This window comes from Etheostoma spectabile, chromosome 11 (assembly GCF_008692095.1).
Source record: "Etheostoma spectabile isolate EspeVRDwgs_2016 chromosome 11, UIUC_Espe_1.0, whole genome shotgun sequence".
NCBI classification, from domain to species: domain Eukaryota; kingdom Metazoa; phylum Chordata; class Actinopteri; order Perciformes; family Percidae; genus Etheostoma; species Etheostoma spectabile.
The window spans coordinates 1,007,092-1,027,500 of NC_045743.1; the positions used below are offsets into that span (position 1 = coordinate 1,007,092).

At 39.8% G+C, this 20,409-nt stretch overlaps 1 protein-coding gene across 50 annotated transcripts in view; it reads right to left on the reverse strand.

Annotated features, from left to right (window-relative positions):
- Nucleotides 1–20,409, reverse strand: part of neb (nebulin) — a 66,041-nt gene that overhangs the window by 20,122 nt on the left and 25,510 nt on the right. For 39 of the 50 annotated variants that reach the window (XM_032529408.1, XM_032529410.1, XM_032529424.1 and 36 more), the window contains 55 exons: nt 20,379–20,409; nt 20,165–20,272; nt 19,733–20,044; nt 19,437–19,640; nt 19,221–19,325; nt 18,998–19,105; nt 18,589–18,900; nt 18,291–18,494; nt 17,938–18,042; nt 17,553–17,660; nt 17,123–17,434; nt 16,601–16,804; nt 16,378–16,482; nt 16,091–16,198; nt 15,677–15,988; nt 15,376–15,480; nt 15,127–15,225; nt 14,886–14,987; nt 14,637–14,744; nt 14,130–14,441; nt 13,559–13,663; nt 13,351–13,455; nt 13,155–13,259; nt 12,936–13,043; nt 12,703–12,813; nt 10,535–10,732; nt 9,999–10,103; nt 9,761–9,865; nt 9,558–9,662; nt 9,340–9,447; nt 9,110–9,223; nt 8,721–8,918; nt 8,145–8,249; nt 7,832–7,936; nt 7,628–7,735; nt 7,428–7,535; nt 7,205–7,312; nt 6,989–7,093; nt 6,765–6,869; nt 6,568–6,666; nt 6,341–6,445; nt 6,065–6,169; nt 5,860–5,964; nt 5,486–5,590; nt 4,615–4,719; nt 4,359–4,463; nt 4,102–4,206; nt 3,796–3,900; nt 2,725–2,829; nt 1,201–1,302; nt 954–1,061; nt 761–865; nt 551–655; nt 351–455; nt 90–194 (listed from right to left, as the gene is read on the reverse strand). The exon at nt 20,379–20,409 is cut by the window's right edge and continues 74 nt beyond it. In XM_032529408.1, coding sequence (XP_032385299.1) covers nt 90–194; nt 351–455; nt 551–655; nt 761–865; nt 954–1,061; nt 1,201–1,302; nt 2,725–2,829; nt 3,796–3,900; nt 4,102–4,206; nt 4,359–4,463; nt 4,615–4,719; nt 5,486–5,590; nt 5,860–5,964; nt 6,065–6,169; nt 6,341–6,445; nt 6,568–6,666; nt 6,765–6,869; nt 6,989–7,093; nt 7,205–7,312; nt 7,428–7,535; nt 7,628–7,735; nt 7,832–7,936; nt 8,145–8,249; nt 8,721–8,918; nt 9,110–9,223; nt 9,340–9,447; nt 9,558–9,662; nt 9,761–9,865; nt 9,999–10,103; nt 10,535–10,732; nt 12,703–12,813; nt 12,936–13,043; nt 13,155–13,259; nt 13,351–13,455; nt 13,559–13,663; nt 14,130–14,441; nt 14,637–14,744; nt 14,886–14,987; nt 15,127–15,225; nt 15,376–15,480; nt 15,677–15,988; nt 16,091–16,198; nt 16,378–16,482; nt 16,601–16,804; nt 17,123–17,434; nt 17,553–17,660; nt 17,938–18,042; nt 18,291–18,494; nt 18,589–18,900; nt 18,998–19,105; nt 19,221–19,325; nt 19,437–19,640; nt 19,733–20,044; nt 20,165–20,272; nt 20,379–20,409 — 7,249 coding nt within the window. Of the gene's footprint in view, nt 1–89; nt 195–350; nt 456–550; nt 656–760; nt 866–953; nt 1,062–1,200; nt 1,303–2,724; nt 2,830–3,376; nt 3,479–3,795; nt 3,901–4,101; nt 4,207–4,358; nt 4,464–4,614; nt 4,720–5,485; nt 5,591–5,859; nt 5,965–6,064; nt 6,170–6,340; nt 6,446–6,567; nt 6,667–6,764; nt 6,870–6,988; nt 7,094–7,204; nt 7,313–7,427; nt 7,536–7,627; nt 7,736–7,831; nt 7,937–8,144; nt 8,250–8,720; nt 8,919–9,109; nt 9,224–9,339; nt 9,448–9,557; nt 9,663–9,760; nt 9,866–9,998; nt 10,104–10,534; nt 10,733–12,702; nt 12,814–12,935; nt 13,044–13,154; nt 13,260–13,350; nt 13,456–13,558; nt 13,664–14,129; nt 14,442–14,636; nt 14,745–14,885; nt 14,988–15,126; nt 15,226–15,375; nt 15,481–15,676; nt 15,989–16,090; nt 16,199–16,377; nt 16,483–16,600; nt 16,805–17,122; nt 17,435–17,552; nt 17,661–17,937; nt 18,043–18,290; nt 18,495–18,588; nt 18,901–18,997; nt 19,106–19,220; nt 19,326–19,436; nt 19,641–19,732; nt 20,045–20,164; nt 20,273–20,378 lie in introns of all 50 variants that reach the window. The other 11 variants (XM_032529459.1, XM_032529455.1, XM_032529439.1 and 8 more) reach the window with 7 other exon arrangements.

Below are 20,409 nucleotides of genomic sequence, written 5' to 3' on the forward strand. Positions count from 1 at the left end.
ATGTAAATGTGAAAGCAGCTATTTAGAGTAATATATCTTATTCTTAACCTGTACAAAAAATGGTTGACTTTTTACTGAATGAAATTTACCTCTGACGCCAGAGTGCGCACAGCCTTAGCATGGAGGATTTGAGGAGTGTCCGAGACTGGCACGTAATGGCCCTTTTCCTTCTCATACTTCTCTTTGTACTTCACCTGGAGAGCAATAACGAATAAAGATTCAGTTGAGAACATGTTAAACATTCATTTCTTTAGAAGTATTGTCTTCTGATATTGGGAGCAGAGTACTCTCTGCCCTCAAGTAATTTCATTTTGTCATAGAGAAGGTAAAAAAAACATGGAAAAACTTACATCGCTGGACATTTCAGTACGTTTCATAGCCAGGAGGGTCAACTTGTCATCAACTATAGGTATCACACAGCCCTTCATCATCTCTTTGTCGTACTTGTACTCAACCTGTGGGTGAAACAATGGGAATGGAATTAGAACAGTACTGTTGGATGCTGTTAAAATTAAAAAATAGCATAAATAAAGAAGAGGCACCAACTCACATCACTCTGTTGCAGAGAGTTCTTGGCATTATTGAGAAAATCAGGTCTGTCTGTTGTCCAGATCCACTTGTTCTTGGTGGCTTCATATTTCTTCTTGTAGTCAAGCTAAAAACGGAAGCAAATATTACATCAATTATCTAGATATTTCATGTTCAACCAATCAATGTACAGAATGTTACATTTCCTGATACCGTCACCAAAGACACTTACATTGCTGATGTTCTTGTAGGCCTCCTTGGCAGCACGGATCGAATGAGCCTCAGGGTCCATGTTGATCTGGGCCTTGCTCTTCTCATATACTTCTTTGTACTTCAGCTGCAACATGCATGAAAAACACAAAAATGTATTTCATATGTTGGCTTCCTATAAGAAAGAATGTAGAGCCAGTCTGAGTGGGACTTACATTGCTGGTGATATCCTTGACCTTCTTCATGTGCTGTTGATGTGGAGTGTCATATGGCAAGGTGTATCCCTTAGCCTTGGTCTTGTTGTACTCCATCCTGTAGATGATCTAAGGATTGATCATCATCACACAGTCAGGAGAAATTAAAAAGATACCAAACATAAAGAAAGCATTAAGCACATTTTAACTGTTAAAGACTTCAAACATTTAACCCACTGGACAAAAACAAATTTGTTTTAAAGCTCACATCGCCGATTTTCTTGCTGCGTTTGTGGGCCTCGTACTCAGGAGTCTCCAGAACTGAGGTGAACTTGTCCTTGGCACGTTCATACTGCTCCCTGTACCTCCACTGATTGAGGTGTAAACACAATAAAGTTAGTACCACTAAACACTCAATTTGCTAGTGTAATCATTTGCTTTTATTTATGTGTATTTATGAAGTTGAAGTAAAGACAAAAACTATCCAAGAAAAGGGGTGAATGAACTTCCCAAAAAATTACAATTTAAGGTGGAGAGACAGAGATGGACAAAAAGACAAAAGGTTTAACATCAAATGATGTCCTACTCAAAGTAAATTTAGTTGAAGACTTTTGATTAATTTGACTTCAAATCCCTTTCTGTTATTACATAATAGATCTTAAGGGTAAGAACAATTACATTATTTTGTTATTCATTCACTGTTGTACTGTTTGTTCTGTTCCTTGTTCTTGGATAGTTCTCTAACACCAAAGGCAGAAACAATTGTCTAACATGTATTATGTGAAAAATACAGTAAGAGTGAAGTGGTGTCATGCAAACGTTTAGATTAACATGCTTTATGAAACATGCAAAAACATATAGGGAGTTATTTTCCAGGTGAAAATGAGGACAAAGACACGTTACCACTGTTCAGTCATGAAAGTCTGCAGTGCCCGCGTAGCTCATGGTGACCAGCAGTCCATCTTATGCTATTGCTCACTGAATCTGAGGCTGATATGTAGAGTGGCTTCAATAAAGATGAGTTTTACTCAAGGAAAAACTGTGCTGAGTAACTAAAAACTAAAAAGGTTGGTATTTTAGCAGAATAACAAAGTCTTATAGGAAGAAAACTGTATGAAATATACACATAGGCCTTAACAAATGTTTGTTTGTACATATTTACTCCCAAACATATAACTTGTATATTGAGCTACTACAACTCAGCAATTTTGTGCGATATCCAAATGCTATTTTCCTGTTTTATAGGTCACAGAAAATTGCAATTTTAAAAGAAATTATAATATATATTTTTATTTTTCTCTATTTTAAAGTAATGTTCAAGAATGTGTAAATGCATCATTAGGAATACTACTTAGGTTTGTTGTACAATGACAATAAAGGAGTTCTATTCTACAGTAACTGTATAACAGGTAATAAATGTATGGATAAATATATATTGTGTCTCTGCAGCAACTGTGGTCTGTAAGGCTGCAATTTTTTGCATATCTGACTCTAGATGCATCTGTCGCGCAACTACTGCACGGCATTTTAGAGTGAGGTAAAGGTTCGTAAATCAAAGAGACATTAAGAGAAGTGAATAGGTGATGGAGGGATTAGAGCATGAGAAAGAAGGGTGGTATGTGTGGGAGTTAAAACCCTTTTAGGAGTAAAGTGGTTTGAATGGACGGAAGGAGTTTATACAAGATGAGTATATGATGTGATAAAAACTTGCCCAGAAACAGCACGGAGGAACAAAGTAACATGGTGACTATAGATGGCTTTTTTCTGCTTGTTTGTGGACAGGGGTCTTTACCTTACTGCTCATAGTGGACTGGTAAAGGGCTGTGAGGATGTCAGGGCGGTGTAGCTCATTGCAACCAGTCTTAAGTAGGCCCTTTGCTTTGGATTTATACCTTGCCTGCACAACACACACACAACGACATACACACACAGCATACCATAGTCAGGACACACAAAAAACAGCAGTAACACTGGGAGGACTGGAGAGAAGTACTCCGGATATCCAAGTGTGACAAAGGAGTTTCTAACCCTTATCTGTGCCTTCAAAGTGTCATACAGCTTCATCTTTAGTAGTGCTAAGCTTAATAATGACTTGTTTGGACATCATTCATAATTTAATAAGCATAAAGTAATCATAGTTCTATGAGTGATTAAACTGTCTCTCTGATGGCACAGATGAAGGAGTCCTGCTCACTCAACATAGCTTTCCAGCTGCTATTTAAGTGGCACGGTTTACAATGACCTCTTTGGGACTAAAATAAAGAAAGAACAAACAGAGACTGATTCAGAAGGAAGAGCAATAATCGTGTTGAACTATCATGCGACGACGATCAACAGCAGTTCAGCCGTTGACCTCATGCACCAGTGTCAGAGGTCTGGCGGACCGGACTGGAGGCAGCAGCGGAGGAGGCAGGCCAGTCGTTCAAGACGACCAGAACGGTTACCTGGCTCATCTTATTGTTCTCCCTGGCCAGTTGGTATCTAGGATCATCTGTAGTTATGGTGAACTTATCCTTGGTTTTCTCATAAGTAGCTCTGTAGGCCCTCTGCTCAGAATTTCAGAAGGTTGTTAAGAGACAATTGTCCAGAAAACAATGAGCACTGCCAAGGGATGATACTTGTCCAGGGAACAAAGGGTGGTTAAAACAAGTTGATATAAAGAACAACAAACACATTTTACACACTTGGTATAACGGTAACTCATAAAAAGAGCAGGTCATTAAAGTCAATAATCAGATAATACTATGAATTCACACTCTTTCACCTTCAAGCTAAGAGTCCAACAGAGATGCACAAATGGGTCTCAACAATTATAACAATTACAATAAATTACTGTATAGGGCTAAAGAATGAAGGGACTCACATCGTTGATGAGAGTGGAGGCATACTTGGCAGCCTGGAAGAACGGACTATCGCAAGTGTACTTGAAGTTTCCTCTGTTCTTCTCAAAAGAGGCTTTGTACAGTCTCTGTTAACAAGAAATAAAAACTGTTAATAGGAACATGCAGAAAAAATATATAGTACAATAAAAAGGATAGTGTAATATAAATCTTAAACATCACAAGTAGTATATGGTATTTTCTTCGGTATGAAATAAACAAACAAGTATTGTTACAACATCTTCTGAAATTATTGATATCACAAATATATAATTAAATAGATCCTTCACCTCACTGTACAGCGTCTTGTTCTTCTCAGCCTGCACCAGCTCAGGTGTGTCCCACACAAAGCAGCCAATACCCTTCAGCCATTCCAGATCCTCCTTGTACTTGACCTAATGAGGGACATAAAAAGGCGTATTTCATTCAAACGTAACAAAGTATGTCAATTATACTATATGACCTTCTCTCTACTGTTGGTGAATATAAAAATAAATAAAAACACAGGTTGTATCATTTTAGAATCAATAAAGTCAAAAGTACTTACAGTGCTGATGTTATCGCCGGCAATTTTGCTGATGAAGAATTCAGGACGGTCTGGGATGGACTTCCATGTACCCAGAGAGTTAATGTACTTCCCCCTGTATTTAACCTGAGGTAGAGAGATGGAGACAGAAAAAACAGTATGAGGGAAGAAAGAGCTCAAATCAAAATTATCTTACAATTTATGTTAACATTGTAAAAATATAAGTGTGCAAAGACTTTCACAAGAATTAGTCAGTCAGCTAATTTCAAATGCTGACCTCGCTGATGTCATCAGTGACTCTGCGGTGGTAGGTGATGTCCAGAGCATCCTTGACTGTGTGGTAGTGGCCCTTGGCGAGCTCAAAGGTCTCTTTGTAACGCAGCTGAGGACATGGAAACAAAATGTGAGATATTTTAATCAAACAAAGTGTATTACTAATATTACTAAAACTCCACAGATGATCACAAAAATAACTGACTGACACCACACACACACACACACACACACACACACACACACACACACACACACACACACACACACACACACACACACACACACCACACACACACACACACACACACACACACACACACACACCACACACACACACACACACACACACACACACACACACACACACACACCACACACACACACACACACACACACACACACACACACACACACACACACCACACACACACACACACACACACACACACACACACACACACACACACACACACACACACTTTGCACTGATTTCTGATTTGTACAAGGAGCATTTTATAGTATGGGTTAAAGGTCATTAAACAATATTTATGCTATCGTAGAAGACACTCTTTGTTTATTTAGCAGTAGAGTAACAGGTTTAATAATAACTTTGATAGAATAGCGCTCTGAAGGCAGATGAACAACCTTAATCACTTAATGTCAATTTTTCACTAAGATAATGGAATTATAAAACTTTAAACACATTTCAAACACAGGTTTTCTGCTATATGGAAGGTTGAGCAGAAGAACTATAGGGTAAGCTACACATAATTAAAAGTGAAAAAGTCCTTTTCTGGTTCATTGCACTAATATGAATATTATTGTTTATTATGACAGTTATATGAACATGAACAGCCAATGAACATACTCACATCACTGGACTGGAGGTAGGCTTTCTTGGCTCGGATCAGGAGAGGTGTATCAGCAATGGCAGTGTATCTGTGCTTCATCTTCTCATACTGGTCTTTGTATTTGTTCTAAGGGAAGTAATGATTTATGCATCACATCAGAAGAGAGTTACATCATTTTTGTTACGTAATTTGGACAACTAATTCACTGCAGCATTTACAATATTTTCTATTTTGTAGCAGTAAGTCAGTTTCAAAATATCACTGAATAAAAATACAAACACCTTTAAGCTATATATTCATTTCAATTCTACGGAGGTGAGGAGTAACAAAGGTACGTTAGCCCGCTGCTAGGAAACCATGGCAAAAATAATGAAATGAGAAAGGGGAAGACTTACATCACTGCAGACCACTTTCATTTTTCTAGCATGGCCCATGTTTGGAGTGTCAATTTCTTGAGTGAAATGAGCTCTCTCCTTAGCAGCCAGATCAGTGTACTGGTACTGTAGAGAAACAGATACAATACTGATTAGATTATCAGTAAAATAATAAAAAAAACTTCAAAACAATACATTTAGCAAGTGATGGTGTATCTGAACTTGCTTTGTTAGTCAGCTGCTGGGCCCATTTGACTCTCTTGTGCTCCACAGAGTCCCCAGTGGTGGTGACCTTAGCCATTTCCTCTTTGCTCTGGGCTTTGTATATCATCTGAAAATAGAGGAACAGAAAAAGTCAAGTCAAAAGCAGTTCTGACAGAATACAAACAATTGTCTGAACATAAATTTCAGGATACACTGAAGCTATTTGAAAGCTACTTAACTTGAGAAACCTGACAATCTGAGTCTATTAATAAGAAGTATGTTTGGGAAAACCACTTACATTGCTCATGTGGGTCTTTAGCTCGGTCACACGTTTATACTCTGGCGTGTCCAGGACCACAGAGAAGTTGGCAAGGTTCTTCTTAGCTTCCACTGGATAGGTCACCTATAAAAGATAAGACAATAGGCCGTACAAAGGATTGTGATGCCACCACAGGAAGTTGATCATAACTGAAAATAAACAATACTGATATAAAAAGGATATTTTATCCAAGTGGGAATGCATACCCTTTGTTTGGTGATGTTGCGGACATGGACCATCTCTGGGGTGTCATACAAGAAGCAACCAAGGCCTCTCAGCCACGTCAGATCCTCTTTGTATTTTAGCTAAAAACACAAAATGAATTTAACAAAAAATTAAATCTAAAGTTTTAAAGTTAATATTGTAAAAATGTGTGTAAAACTCATGGCACTTTTCTCTATACCTCGCTGGTAATCTCATTGACGTGGTAGCAGTGCATCAGCTGGGGCGTAATGGGCAAAGAGATCAGCTGGCCTCTGGTGTTGTAGTATTTCTCTCGGTAGCACAACTAAGATGAGAAGGGAAGAAAAAGGTGGCATGAATAGAACATACTAGTCAACTCCATCGAGCCCCATGAATAGAAAGAGGTACATGAATGACAAAAATTGCGTGACAATGGTTCCATACGTCGCTGAGGTGTGCCTGGTTCATCTTGACTTGTTTGATATCGGGGGTGTCGTAGGTTGTGTGGATCTTGTCCTTCTGCTTGTGGTACATCTCCCGATACAAACGCTGAGGAAAGAAAGATGGCAACAATGTTTTATCCAGTAAAAGCGTCAGCAGTAAATCTCCATCAACACAAATTTTTCTGGTGTCAACAATAGCAGCAGTGTGTTATCTTACATCGTTGGTGATCTTGTTAGCCTTCCTTGAGTTGACAAAGTTGACACCCTCTGGATGAAGAGTGTAGGCCTTTGCTTTTGTCATCTCATAGGCTTCCTTGTACTTCACCTACCCCAAAAAAAGCAAAAGCATTGACAAATGACAAAACTCCATTGGCAAAATGATTTAATTGCTGTCAAAAGAACAGAATAATTGGATGATTCAAGACAGCTTTTGCATTTACATAGCTGGTGACAACGCTGTTCATCTTAGCCTGCTTGATGAGTGGGGTGTCTTTGGGCAGGGAGTAACCAGTGGGCATGGAGCTCTTGTTGGCCTCCTTGTACCAGTTCTGAAAGAGGACAAGACAACAAGGTGAATTTGTAAAATAGTTTTAAAGTATACATATGCAGGTAGACTGAATAGTAAGGATTATTATCTTACATCACTCTGGATGTAGTTAGCCAGGCGTGCCCTTTCTGTTTCAATGGTAACAGCAGGAGACGTGTTGGTGCCCTTGATATTGGTGTTGTAGTCATAGCGGTAGTGCAGCTGGAAAAAGAAAAGAAAAAAATGATGAAATACATGATCACAATTTTGTATTACGTAATGGAATATGGACATGATTAAGAACATAGAGTCACTTACATCACTCAGATTCTCGGAGTTCTGCTTGGACGTCTCATACACTGGAGTGTCAATCACCACCGTATAGTCCTTGAAAGACTCAATACCTTTGGCTCTGTACTTGTTCTGGAATGGAAACCGAAGGACATAAGGATCAGCATGGTTTCTGATGAAAAACTAGGTAGTATTAGTCCAAGGATAATTTGCTAAAAGGGAAGATAATGAAAGTTGTTTGAGTGCCAAAGAGAAGAGGAAAATGTGTACAGTGACAAGATAACTGAGGAGGATGTAAAATATAGGGCAGCTTGAGAATGAATTTACTTTGAGGTCTTACCTCACTCTGAAGATCACCAGCATTCTTGACACGGATGATCTCTGGTGTATCCCAGGCGTAGCAGCCAATACCCCTCAGCCAGTTCAAGTCATCCTTGTAGATGATCTGTACACAACAAAACACACATGTTAAGTGACTTTGGCAGATGTATTGGTGTATTGCAACTGGTTTAAATCTGACCCTACTTTCATACAGAATATGGATTTTAAAAAGTGTAAAAAGTGTGGGCACTTTCTGAACGATACCCATCAACGCCTCCAAAAACTTTTGAATATCTTCTTTATTATACACAATACTCAATGTGGTGAGTATTACATTTTCAATGTATTTATAAGAATAGAATATATACAGGCAGCAGGTAACTGGATAAAGAAAAGGTTATGCAATGAAATTATCTTTACAAGATACTTATACATTGCTAAATAATGCAAGTTAAAAAAGAAGGTACAGCATCATAAATAATATAACTGACAAAATATGTATATGCAAGAATATGGCTGTACCTTTGACCAAAATGTTGCTATTGAGGCTATGCAGTTACAAGCACAGAATATCAAGCTGAGAGTAGTTACTCACGTCACTGAGCTGCTCGTTGACTTTGCGTGCTTGGGTGTACACCTGCATGTCAGGGAGGCATATCCATTGATGCAGAAACTTGCGATAGTGGATTCCACTGACGGTGGACTGGGTGTTGCGGGCAGAAAGGATCTCCAGCATGTCTGGTGGGATATGGTTCTTGGCCTTGGTCTTCTCATAATTCTCTCTGTACAGACGCTGTAAAGATGGACAAAGGATGGGTCTTTTTTAGTTCTCGCATTGTGTATGCACAAAAAAAGCAATACAGTGTGATGCATTTTAGCAGCTTGTTTGTTAAACTAGAGCTAATCCCCCTGTATTCCTCATCAAAAGAAATTCAGCCATGAGGGTAGATGGGTAGATAGAGTGGCTCAACAAATTTAACTTACATCAAGGACCAGCTTTCCAGCTTTGATGCAGCGAGCAGTGGCAGGATCGTCCTCAAGAGACTTGGGCAGACTGTAGAGGGATTTGAACTTCTCATAATCCTCCTTGTACTTCACCTGAAAGGGGCAACAGGATTCATATTGTTTCTTAAAGGTGAACGGTAAAACTCATATGTAAAGAAAATTCCAGCACAGTATTAACATGGAATGAAATTAACAGAAGTGAAACTCACGCCGCTGAGAATGATCTTTTGCTGTTTGGCGTGTTGCAGGGCGTGTGAGTCATGGGGAATACTGTAGCTCTTGGCCTTGATTTTGTCCCAGGCAGCAGTGTAAATATTCTGTTGACAGAGAACATTATTAACACGTTGCATGTGAACATGCCGTTTACCAAGCTGATATTTTTAGTCATGTCACAGAATGAAAGACAGATATGTTTGTATTCACTTACGTTGCTGAAGAAGTGTTTGAAGTTGTGGCATCTGGCATAGTCATGGGTATCCAGAATAGTGGTATACATGTGCTTCTCCTTATGATAAGCCTCCCTATAGTTGAGCTGTCAATGACAAATGTTTAATTAATGCACTCAATGAGGCATTTTAAACTCAAACACTATATATATACTGCACATGTTTTTAAGTCCAGGTCACTCACATCACTGGCCCAGGTGTTACCCAGGATGGCAGTCACATAAGCCGGGGTGTCTGTCACAATGGAGTAATTGTTGAATTCTTTCTTGGCTTCCGCTCTGTATTTAAGCTAGAAAGGAAGATATTACATGGTTAAATTATCACAGTTCAATGAACTTAAAAACTGAATTTAATCATATAAAACCATACATAATGAAGTACATTTCTGAAGGTTTCCTTTTGTCTTCCATGTTTTCACTCACCTCACTCTGCAGGTCACAGGACTTCTTGGCACGAACAATCTCTGGTGTGTCCCAGGCATAGCAACCCATACCCCTCATCCAGGTCAGGTCTTCCTTGTAGAACACCTATCAAATGACAACAGTAAAAAGCACATACTTATATGTCTAATAAGGGAGAGAACATCTACATTTTGTACAATCTCTTGCTTGCAAACAGATAAATCTACTGTAAATCACGTTATGCTCTAATGTTTTGCAGGCCCAACAAACGTTTGTCTTGGGATAGGAACTGCTTATCAAAAACACCGTAGTAACAAAGAAAATGTCACTTCATTACATACACAACATTTAGACTGGCAAATAACTGCTTTAATTTTCAGAAGGTCTTTATGAAGAGAGCTTTTATCATATACCAAATAATTAAATATATATAATACAGTACACTGCTTGTGTATCTAACATAATTTAAAAAAAAAGTTGATGCGATTTGATTTTGTCCAAACGTCTACTACAAAACTCCAGTACAAGCAGCAGATGTGCCCTGAAGAACGACTTACATCACTGAGAATCTCATTGGTCTTGCGGGCACGAATCGCGTCTTCCTGGTCAGGGTGGCAAGTCCACTGGTGCAGGTAGGTACGGTAGAGGACGTCGCTCAGCATGTCCTGGCACCGCTTAGCAACCTTGTTAGCAATGATGTCAGGCGGGAGGTGGGTCTTGGTCTTGCTTTGATGGTAGTCTTTGTGGTAGATCCTCTGTGAAGACATGTACACCATGGAAAGTTATTGACATTTTCTTTACCATTGTGAATCAAATTGACCTGAAATCAATCTTATGTGGTTTTGAGCAACTGTAAATTATAATCTCTGGTCATAAACGCCACACATCATTTACAGAATTTACAGTACAGTTTATTAGGCCCAAGTATGTCTGAAGCCACTTTCCGACCGGAGGGATTTTTGCAGTATCTAGAACAGGGGTCTCAAACTCAATTTACTTGGGGGCCGCTGGAAGTAGAGTCTGGGTTTAGCTGGGCCGCATCAAGTATTCCAAAAAAAACCTCTATTTCCTCCAAACAGGGCGCGGAACTGCCGTTGCTTTAAGCCCCTAGATCTGATATGGTTGGTGCATTTCACAACAACAGACATCACATTGTCAAAACTCAGGCATTTGCCACAAAGAGTACTTAGCTAGCTTGACAACGGTTACGCCGCTGTCAGGAGACTACTACGGTAGCCCATAAGTGACATGCGCAATGACAAAAAGTTTCAGAACGCGCGGGCCGCACTAACACTTAACTTTGATGTCAAGTAGGGGGCCACAAAATATCATCCCGCGGGCCGCAATTGGCCCCCGGGCCGCGAGTTTGAGACCCATGATCTAGAACATAACATTCCTAGAACTCTTTTTCTCTCGTGTTCCGACTTTACCAATTTTGGGATTTTTAAATTCCTCTGACTGCAGTTCCTATGACTCTTTTAGCTCCTACTTCAGGGCAGGGTCAATTATAAAAAATGTTGCCATGATATTCATCGCTAAATTGACTTCTGAGAACGTTTTAGGGGAGTAATTAACTATTTAGACTTTGAATATGGGAAATATTGCAAAAGCTGATGCCGAATGGGCATATTGTTTTCAGAGAAACTCCATAAAGAGATGTGACAGCGCTTGCCGGGCCGCTAGATCATCGCTTGGCCAGTCACGCTCGGAGACCCCGCTGTAAGCTGGAGATCTCTCAGAAGTCTCTCGTAAATAAGAGGCTTTAATTTCATCGTTGACGGATTGTTTGGTTAAATATCACAAACACTGTCAATTATAAGATCAAGGAGAACCTGTGGTTAACAGTCTTTTTGGAGTAAAACTCTACAAGCTGGCTGGCCATCACACACACACACACACACAACACACACACACACACACACACACACACACACACAAAACACACACACACACACCCCCACACACACACACACACACACACACACACACACACCACACACACACCACACACACACAACACACACAAACACACACACACACACACACACACACACCACACACACACACACACACACACACACACACACACACACACACACACACACACACCACACACACACACACACACACACACACACCACACACCACACACACACAACACACCACACACACACACACACACACACACAGGCGGGGGAGAGAGAGATACCCGTTTCTCTTAGGGAGACTTGTTTAAATTTTGACATAGGCTATATACATTAGATTTACTATTTAGTTCATACTTTTATTTGGTGTATTTGTTTTCAGATTTTAATGCTAACGTTAATGTGCTTGCCTCACTCCCTTACCCCTCTTACCAGTTCTATGGCCACTTGGCCAGTGAGAATACAAATGGAAAAAATCGGTTTTGGGGAAGAGTTGTTAGTAGAACTGTTTAGAGTGGACTATTCCTATAACTATGTTCCTGTAACTACCTGGTCGGAAAGCAGCTTAAGACCATTTACCTGAAAACAAAAGGTGGTCTTTTTACTGTCAATTCTTACTCATTTACATTTAGCCTTTTAATGTTTTTCTGGGCAGGGGAATATCATTTACTATCTTTTGCCCGGATTCTATGATCTTGTGGTGCATGCGATATCTGTTTGCTTTTATAGTACCTTGCAGCTATATTAAGCTGCTTGACATTCATGGTAAAAAAATTGACAAACTATATTCTATATCTTACCAGTCCCTTGTTCTTTTCCTGGTGTCCACAGCGCATCACCTCAGGGAAGTCCACCAGGGTCCCAGCCATGTAGTGACCCTTGGCCTTCTCATGGAGTTCCTTGTACTTGACCTAGTAAGATCCAGAATAAAAAAAGTCTCAACTTTTGTTTACATAATGTAAGGAGAAAACAGGATTCCATGCGCTTTTGCCTTATCAGCAATGATGACTATAAAAAAGTGTAAGACACTCACATCACTAGCGATCTCCCTGCCCTTCTTGCCGCTGAGAAGTGGGATGTATTCATGGTTCAGCTGGTAGCCTGTAGCCTTAGACTCGTCCCATTGTTGTTTGTAGAATTTCTGAAATCACACAAAGTAGGCACAATGTTTAAGACAAGGGTGATACAATACGTGAAATACAATCAATTTAAGCAATTTAATGAAATAAAAAATTGTTACATTGTACATTACCTCACTGATGTTCTTAGACACATCCCTGCTATGGGCCAGTTGAGGAGTGTCTTCTGAACCAATATAAGTACCCTTTTCTGCATTGAAGGTCTCTTTATACTTCAGCTATAGTAGAGAGCAAACAACAGAATTTATATTTGTTTGTTATTACTATGCTACTTGAAATTTAGAAGTTTAAATTAGATTTTTTACACACATCACTGAGGTTGGCAGCACTTATCCTCGCCAAGATAAGCTCAGGGCGGTCCACAATCAGGGTGAATTTTCCAAAGCAGTCTTTGGCATTCTTCTTGTAGAGCCTCTGCAAAAGAAATTCAGCTTTGAGGTGAGACAAAAAACTGGGCAAAATGAGCTAAAAGAAAACCAGCCAAACTAAAAGACTAAATACAATCCAGTAAACCTACCTCGTTGAGAATCTCCTGAGCCTTCCTGACCTTGACGTGATCAACAGATTCATTTGGCATCCAGCCGCATCCACGAATCCATTCCAAATCCGCCTTATACACATTCTAAAGACAGAAAGCAAGATACATACGGGGAAGGTAAAATAGAGGTTTCTGTCAAATTATTATACCAATGTGATGAAGACGTCCTAGGTTAGTGTGATCAGCACTCACATCACTTTGAAATTCATTGGCTTTTCAGGCCTGGAAGTGGGATTGCATGGTCAAGAACACATAGTAACTTAAGGCAATTTCCATTATGGAAATTATGTTTTTTGGTATAGGAAAGGATACGAGCTAAAACAAACTCCAAACAATCTGCTCTTCCTTCATCAATTCTCAACAAGCCCGCTAAACTTTACATGTACCTACATCACTCTGTAAGTCGCAGACCTTTCTAGCCGGAACCACTTTCTTGGGCTAAAATAGGTATAAACAGTATAGACCCCTCAAAAGACCCAATAAATATTTGATCATTGTTACAATAGTGTATGTGAATGAATACCATCCACAAGCACTACTATTAACCTACATCGCTCTGAAGATCGTAGACCTTTCTGGCTTGGACCACATCACTGGAGTCTGGCAGGCAGGTCCACTGGTGCAGGCGGGTTCTGTAGAGGTCGTCATTAACTTGTCTCTGACATTTCTTGGCCAGTTCAAACTGCAGCATGTCCACCGGTAGGTTAAACTTGGTCTTGGCCTTGTTGAAGTCCTTCTTGTACAGGACATCACTGGCAATCTTGGCTGAGTTCAGAGCCAGCATGAGTAGAGGATCATCCTGGACGCAGCGGGCACCGATGTGGTGGCCGACCTGCTTACGGTAACTCTCATGGTACTTATGCTACAAGACAGACAGAAAACATTATTATCTCATATTATTATACATTGTATAATTAATTAAAGTTAATTAAAGTCTTGGGCTTTATTGTGTCATCCCCGACTATTTATGTACTTTAATGTATGACACAGAGTACTGTTTTCATATTTTTATATTTAAGTGGAGAAATAAAATCAATCAATCAGACCCACTACTCACTTGACTCTGCACTTTACTCGTGAGGATGCACTGCTTGATTGGTACAGCATCTCCAGGCATGAAGTAGCCTGTGGCTTTGACCTTATCCCATGCTTTGGTGTACAATTTCTGCAAGAGATGGAAATGTAGATTACAGGTTTATGGTGATGTATTGTTTATCAAGCTGACAATAACAGATAAATATGGTACAGGACAAAGAATGTTAAATTGAAATATGTAGCAAATACCTCCCTTGAGGAGTCATCTTACCGGGTGAATGTTCTTAGCCACCTCTCTGGCTGTGGCAAGAATTGGGGTGTCCACCACTGTGTACTTGGTCTTGTCATTGTGCCAGGCCTCACGATATTTGGCCTGAGCAGAGCGATAAATCATAATGCAGTTACCAAAACCAAAAAAATCTGTCATTGTTACTATTTTGGTGGGGGTTCAACTGAAGAAAGGACTAAAAGCATTTCCAAACAGCATCTGAATAGCAGAAAGTCATCCTCACCTCGTTGAGGACGTCAGCAGCATTCTTGGCACAGATCAAGTCAACTCTGTCAGTTTTAACTGTGAATTTCTGATCATCCAATTTGACACGGTAGCCTCTCTGTAAGTAGCAAGAAAGAACAATATTTCTGCAAATTTAAGATAGACATGCCTTTTTCTAGCAAAAAACATTCTTTTAAATGTTTACAAATGTATATAAATGTCTGTAATTTTGCAAGTAAGTAAAAAGTCAAATTGCAGTCAGACTTACATCAGCCAGGATCTTCTGTGCATGCTTCACCTTCAAAACCTCCACAGACTCATGTGGTATCCATCCACATCCACGGATCCATTCCATATCAGCTTTGTAGACAGCCTAGAAAAAACAGGCATTTAGTTATTTGTTTTCAAGACATTACAAATTTATACAGACAATAATCACAATGTGAGAGTTTCTTGTGCTAAAATAGGTATATACAGTACAAACCCATCAAAGACCTGATACATGTTTGATCATTGCTACAATAGTATATGTGAATGAATAATATGCACAAGCACTACTATAAACCTACGTCACTCTGCAGATCGTAGGCCTTTCTGGCCTGGACCACATCACTGGAGTCTGGTAGGCAGGTCCACTGGTGCAGATGTGTTCTGTAGTTGAAATCATTGACTTGGATCTGGCATTTCTTGGCCAGTTCAATATTCAGCATGTCCACTGGCAGGTTGAATTTGGTTTTGGACTTATTAAAGTCCTTCTTGTACAGGGCATCACTGGCAATCTTGGCTCCGTTCATAGCAAGCATGATCAGAGGGTCATCTTGCACGCAGCGAGCACCAATGTGGTGGCCAACCTGCTTACGGTATCCTGCATGGTACTTGTACTAAAATAGAAGAGATGAAAAGTTGAATGATGATGAAAAGACAGAAATTATCCCATTTGTTCATCTCTTGTATTTAAACCTGATCCAAATTTATATTCTTACGTCACTAATGATGTCTCTGGAAGCTTTAGCCTTCAGCACAGCAATAGTATCCTCCTTGATATGGTAGCCTTTGGCCTTCTGGTCATCCCATGTCTTTGTGTACAGTTTCTGCACAGAGCAAGAACATATGATCAAAAAGACCGTAAGAAATAGCAGTGTCAGCAGATCGAAATCACGGTAATCAAGCACTGATTGAATGACAAATAAGAATTTAAATAAATAAAATATTTTTAAACAATACTTTTCAGAATTTCAACAAAGGCCAAACTGGTACAGTCCAAACTTACATTGCTGATGCTGATAGCATTGGCCTTGGACAGTACAAAGCTGGGGGCATCAGGTGGCAGGTGAAAGTTGACCTTGTCTTTATCCCAGACTTCCCTATATTTCCTCTGTTAGAAAGAATCAAACATTAACTTGTCATTTACACAAATATATGTACAAGATATGTATTAAGTTTAATATTCACTAGAGAAAGCATTAAGCATGTCCAAATATTTTATTACTCACATCACTGATGTTGAGGGCATTTTGCTTGGACAAGACAATGGCCGGGAGGTCAGTAACACTGGTGAACTTGACAGTGCTTGGGGGCTGGCGGTAGAGCCTCTCATTGATAATAGCCTGGGCATTTTTTACTTTGATGACATCCACACAGTCCTGTGGTGACCAGCCACATCCCCTCAGCCACTCCAGATCAGCTCGATATACGGCCTAAAAAAATATATCAGTTTTATCCTCACCAAATATTGTTATGTTTGTGTTTTTAAATTTGTTGAAAATGCAGATCGAGGTTCAAATGCTACCATTGATCTGAATCTATTAAACCAACAAACATACATTCTCCAACAACCTTAAGAATGGGTTTGCATATGAAAGAAAACATAACGTAACTTAAGGCAATTTCCATTATGGTAATGATGCCTTTTGGTGTAACAGTAAGGGTAGGATAAGAGCTAACAACAAACTCCAAAAAATACTTTCTTACTTCATCAAGTCTCAAAAAGCCTGCTTAACTCTACATGTACTTACATCACTCTGTAAGTCGTAGACCTTTCTAGCCTGAACCACGTCACTGGAGTCTGGCAGGCATGTCCACTGGTGTAAGTGAGTTCTATAGTTGAAGTCATTCACTTGCTGCTGGCATTTCTTGGCAAGTTCAATTGTCAGCATGTCCCCTGGCAGGTGGTACTTGGTCTTTGTCTCATGGTAATTCTTCTTATAGATGTTGTCACTTGAGATCCTGGCTGCATTAGCGGCCAACATAATCAGTGGGTCATCTTTAACACTGAGTGCACCAATATGATGGCCACATTGCTTGCGGAAACCAGCCTTGTATTTGTACTAAACATTTGGGATAGAAATATATGGATTAGTTTCATAATTGCAGTGAAATAAAAAAAAGCTGCAGAAGAATTCAGCTTGTGAAGCGAGAAAAAGAAAACGAGAGGTACAGACTTACATCACTGACGATGTCTCGGGAGGCCCTGGCTGATAAAACAGAAATTGCATCTTTGGGAAGGTAGTAGCCTTTGTTTATGGTGTCCATATAGCCTTCACGATATTGTTTCTGAGAAAACAAGAATTAGGATTGCAGGGTGTCTTATATACACTCTGTGTGCTATACACCATAATACAAATACAAAACACCAGTATCAATGGAGCAGACAAGTTCCTCCACACTAGATGTGATTAAAAGTTCCACAACCACTACATGACAATATTGTTATTTTTTTCAAAAGTTAGCACAATTAATTGATTTAGATACATAAAGTTACCAATTATTGATATGATCATTTATGATGTACTAATTGGTTGTACAACTACAGAAAGAGGCACAGCATTACCAGACTGGTGTTGAATTTATTCTGCTTGGCCAGGATGATCTCTGGGGTGTCAGCCTTGACGTGAAGCTTGATCTTGTCCTTCTCCCAGGCAGAAGTATATGCTTTCTGTAAACAGCATATTAACACGGTTTAGTGAGACATGACTGTATCTGAGCCACATAATAGCATAATAAAGCAAAATGAGTTTTGGCTAAAACAAGCTGTCCTCATTAGGGTCAAACAAATGGAAGTGATGAAACATTTAGCCAAAGATTTGGTATACAATTCTTTTAATTAAAAAAATAAAAATAAAACACATAATGCAAAGATAAACAATAAATACAATGACATAATATTGAAGAAGTAATCTCTACCTTGTCCATGATATGGGCATTAGCCTGAGCAAGGACATATGGCATGTCACTTGTCTTGGCAGTGAATTTGAAGTTTCTGGGATGCTGACGATACTTGATCTCGCTCAGGACCTCTCCTGCTTTCTTGACTTTCTCCACATCAACTGAACCAATTGGCACCCAACCTGTTCCCCTGATCCACTCCATGTCAGCCTTGTAAACAGCCTACAAATCAGAGCAGGAGGAAACATTGAGTTAAAGAAAAAAAAAATCCTTGCAGTCTTCAGCAAACACATTCTGAGAAATATTCATTACTCACATTACTCTGCAGGTCATAAGCCTTTCTGGCCTGGACCACATCGTTGGAGTCTGGTAGGCAGGTCCAGTTGTGCAGATGTGTTCTGTAGTTGAAATCGTTGACTTGGATCTGGCATTTCTTGGCCAGTTCAATATTCAGCATGTCCACTGGAAGGTTGAACTTGGTCTTGGACTTGTTGAAGTCCTTCTTGTACAGGGCATCACTGGCAATCTTGGCTCCGTTCATAGCAAGCATGATCAGAGGGTCATCTTGCACGCAGCGAGCACCAATGTGGTGGCCAACCTGCTTACGGTATCCTGCATGGTACTTGTACTGTGAAGAGAGAAGTAAAACGAAAATTGACAAATTTATGTAAAAATAAGCCAAAGTCAATATCACAAAGAAAAGTATTAATTTGTTTGTTACGTACATCACTGATGATCTCTCTTCCTCGTTTGGCAGCAACAACAGAGACAGCATCGGCCTTGAGATCATAGCCCTTTCTAAAGATCTCCTCAACAGCTTCCCTGTATAGTTTCTGAAAGAGAAATGAAAATAGTTGAATTATTAAATGAAAATCATGATGCCTATATATCACTGATATTTTCTGACATGCATGTGTATTACTATTTTTCAAAGCAGAGCAAACGTACCTTGCTGATGTTGTGAGCATTAGCTTTAGAAAGCAAAATCTCAGGTAAATCAGGGATAACATGATTCTTAACCTTGTCAGCCTCCCAAGCAGAAATGTACTTTTTCTGTAGTGAGAAACAGAAAAAGAAGATCACACAAATTGTAAACAGCACGAATGGATTTTGTTTGTATAAAAAAAAGAATAAAAAAGAAAAAAAGGGATGTGATATTCCAACCTTGTTAATGATTTCAGCATTTGCTTTGGCCAAGACCATGGACATGGAAGTCATGTCAGTTGTATATTTCTGTGTGTCTGGTTTCAGCCTGTAGAGGTGTTCGCTGAGAATTCTTCCAGCATTCTTGGCCTTCACCACATCAATTGAACCGATGGGGACCCATCCTACGCCTATGACCTCATCCATGTCAGCTTTGTATACAGCCTGTTGGGAAAAGCATAAACATGTTACATTAAAGCACAGTTGACGTGATATAATAAGTTGTGATATGTTGAATATGTCACGGAAGGGCTTACATCACTTTGAAGATCGTAGGCCTTCCTAGCCTGGCGGACATCATTGGAGTCTGGCAGGCAAGTCCACTGGTGCAGGCGGGTGATATAGTTGGCGTGGTTGACCTGAATCTGGCATTTCTTCGCCAGTTCAATATTCAGCATGTCCACTGGCAGGTTGAACTTGGTCTTGGACTTGTTGAAGTCCTTCTTGTACAGGGCATCACTGGCAATCTTGGCTCCGTTCATAGCAAGCATGATCAGAGGGTCATCCTGGACGCAGCGAGCACCGATGTGGTGGCCAACCTGCTTACGGTATCCCGTCTTGTACTTGTACTGATGATATCAGCAGAAAATGTTTTATGTTACAACTAGAACATCTCTCACATTATGTCCATTACCAGAGTGTCAATCATATAGTATAAACAGATTTCAAATACAGTAGGAGTCACTCACATCACTGATGATGTCCCTGGAGCCTTTAGCAGCCTTGACAGAGATTGCATCCGCAGGGAGGTAATAGCCTTTGTTGATGGTGGCCTCAAAACCTTGTCTATAGAGTTTCTGAAAAGTAAGACATTTATGAAAACTTTTGCTTACTGTTTAAACCAATGGAGGTCTAAAAATGGCACTTAATTCTGGAAAGCGTCAGGCTTTCCACTAACCTGACCTTGCTCATGTTGATAGCATTCTGCTGAGAG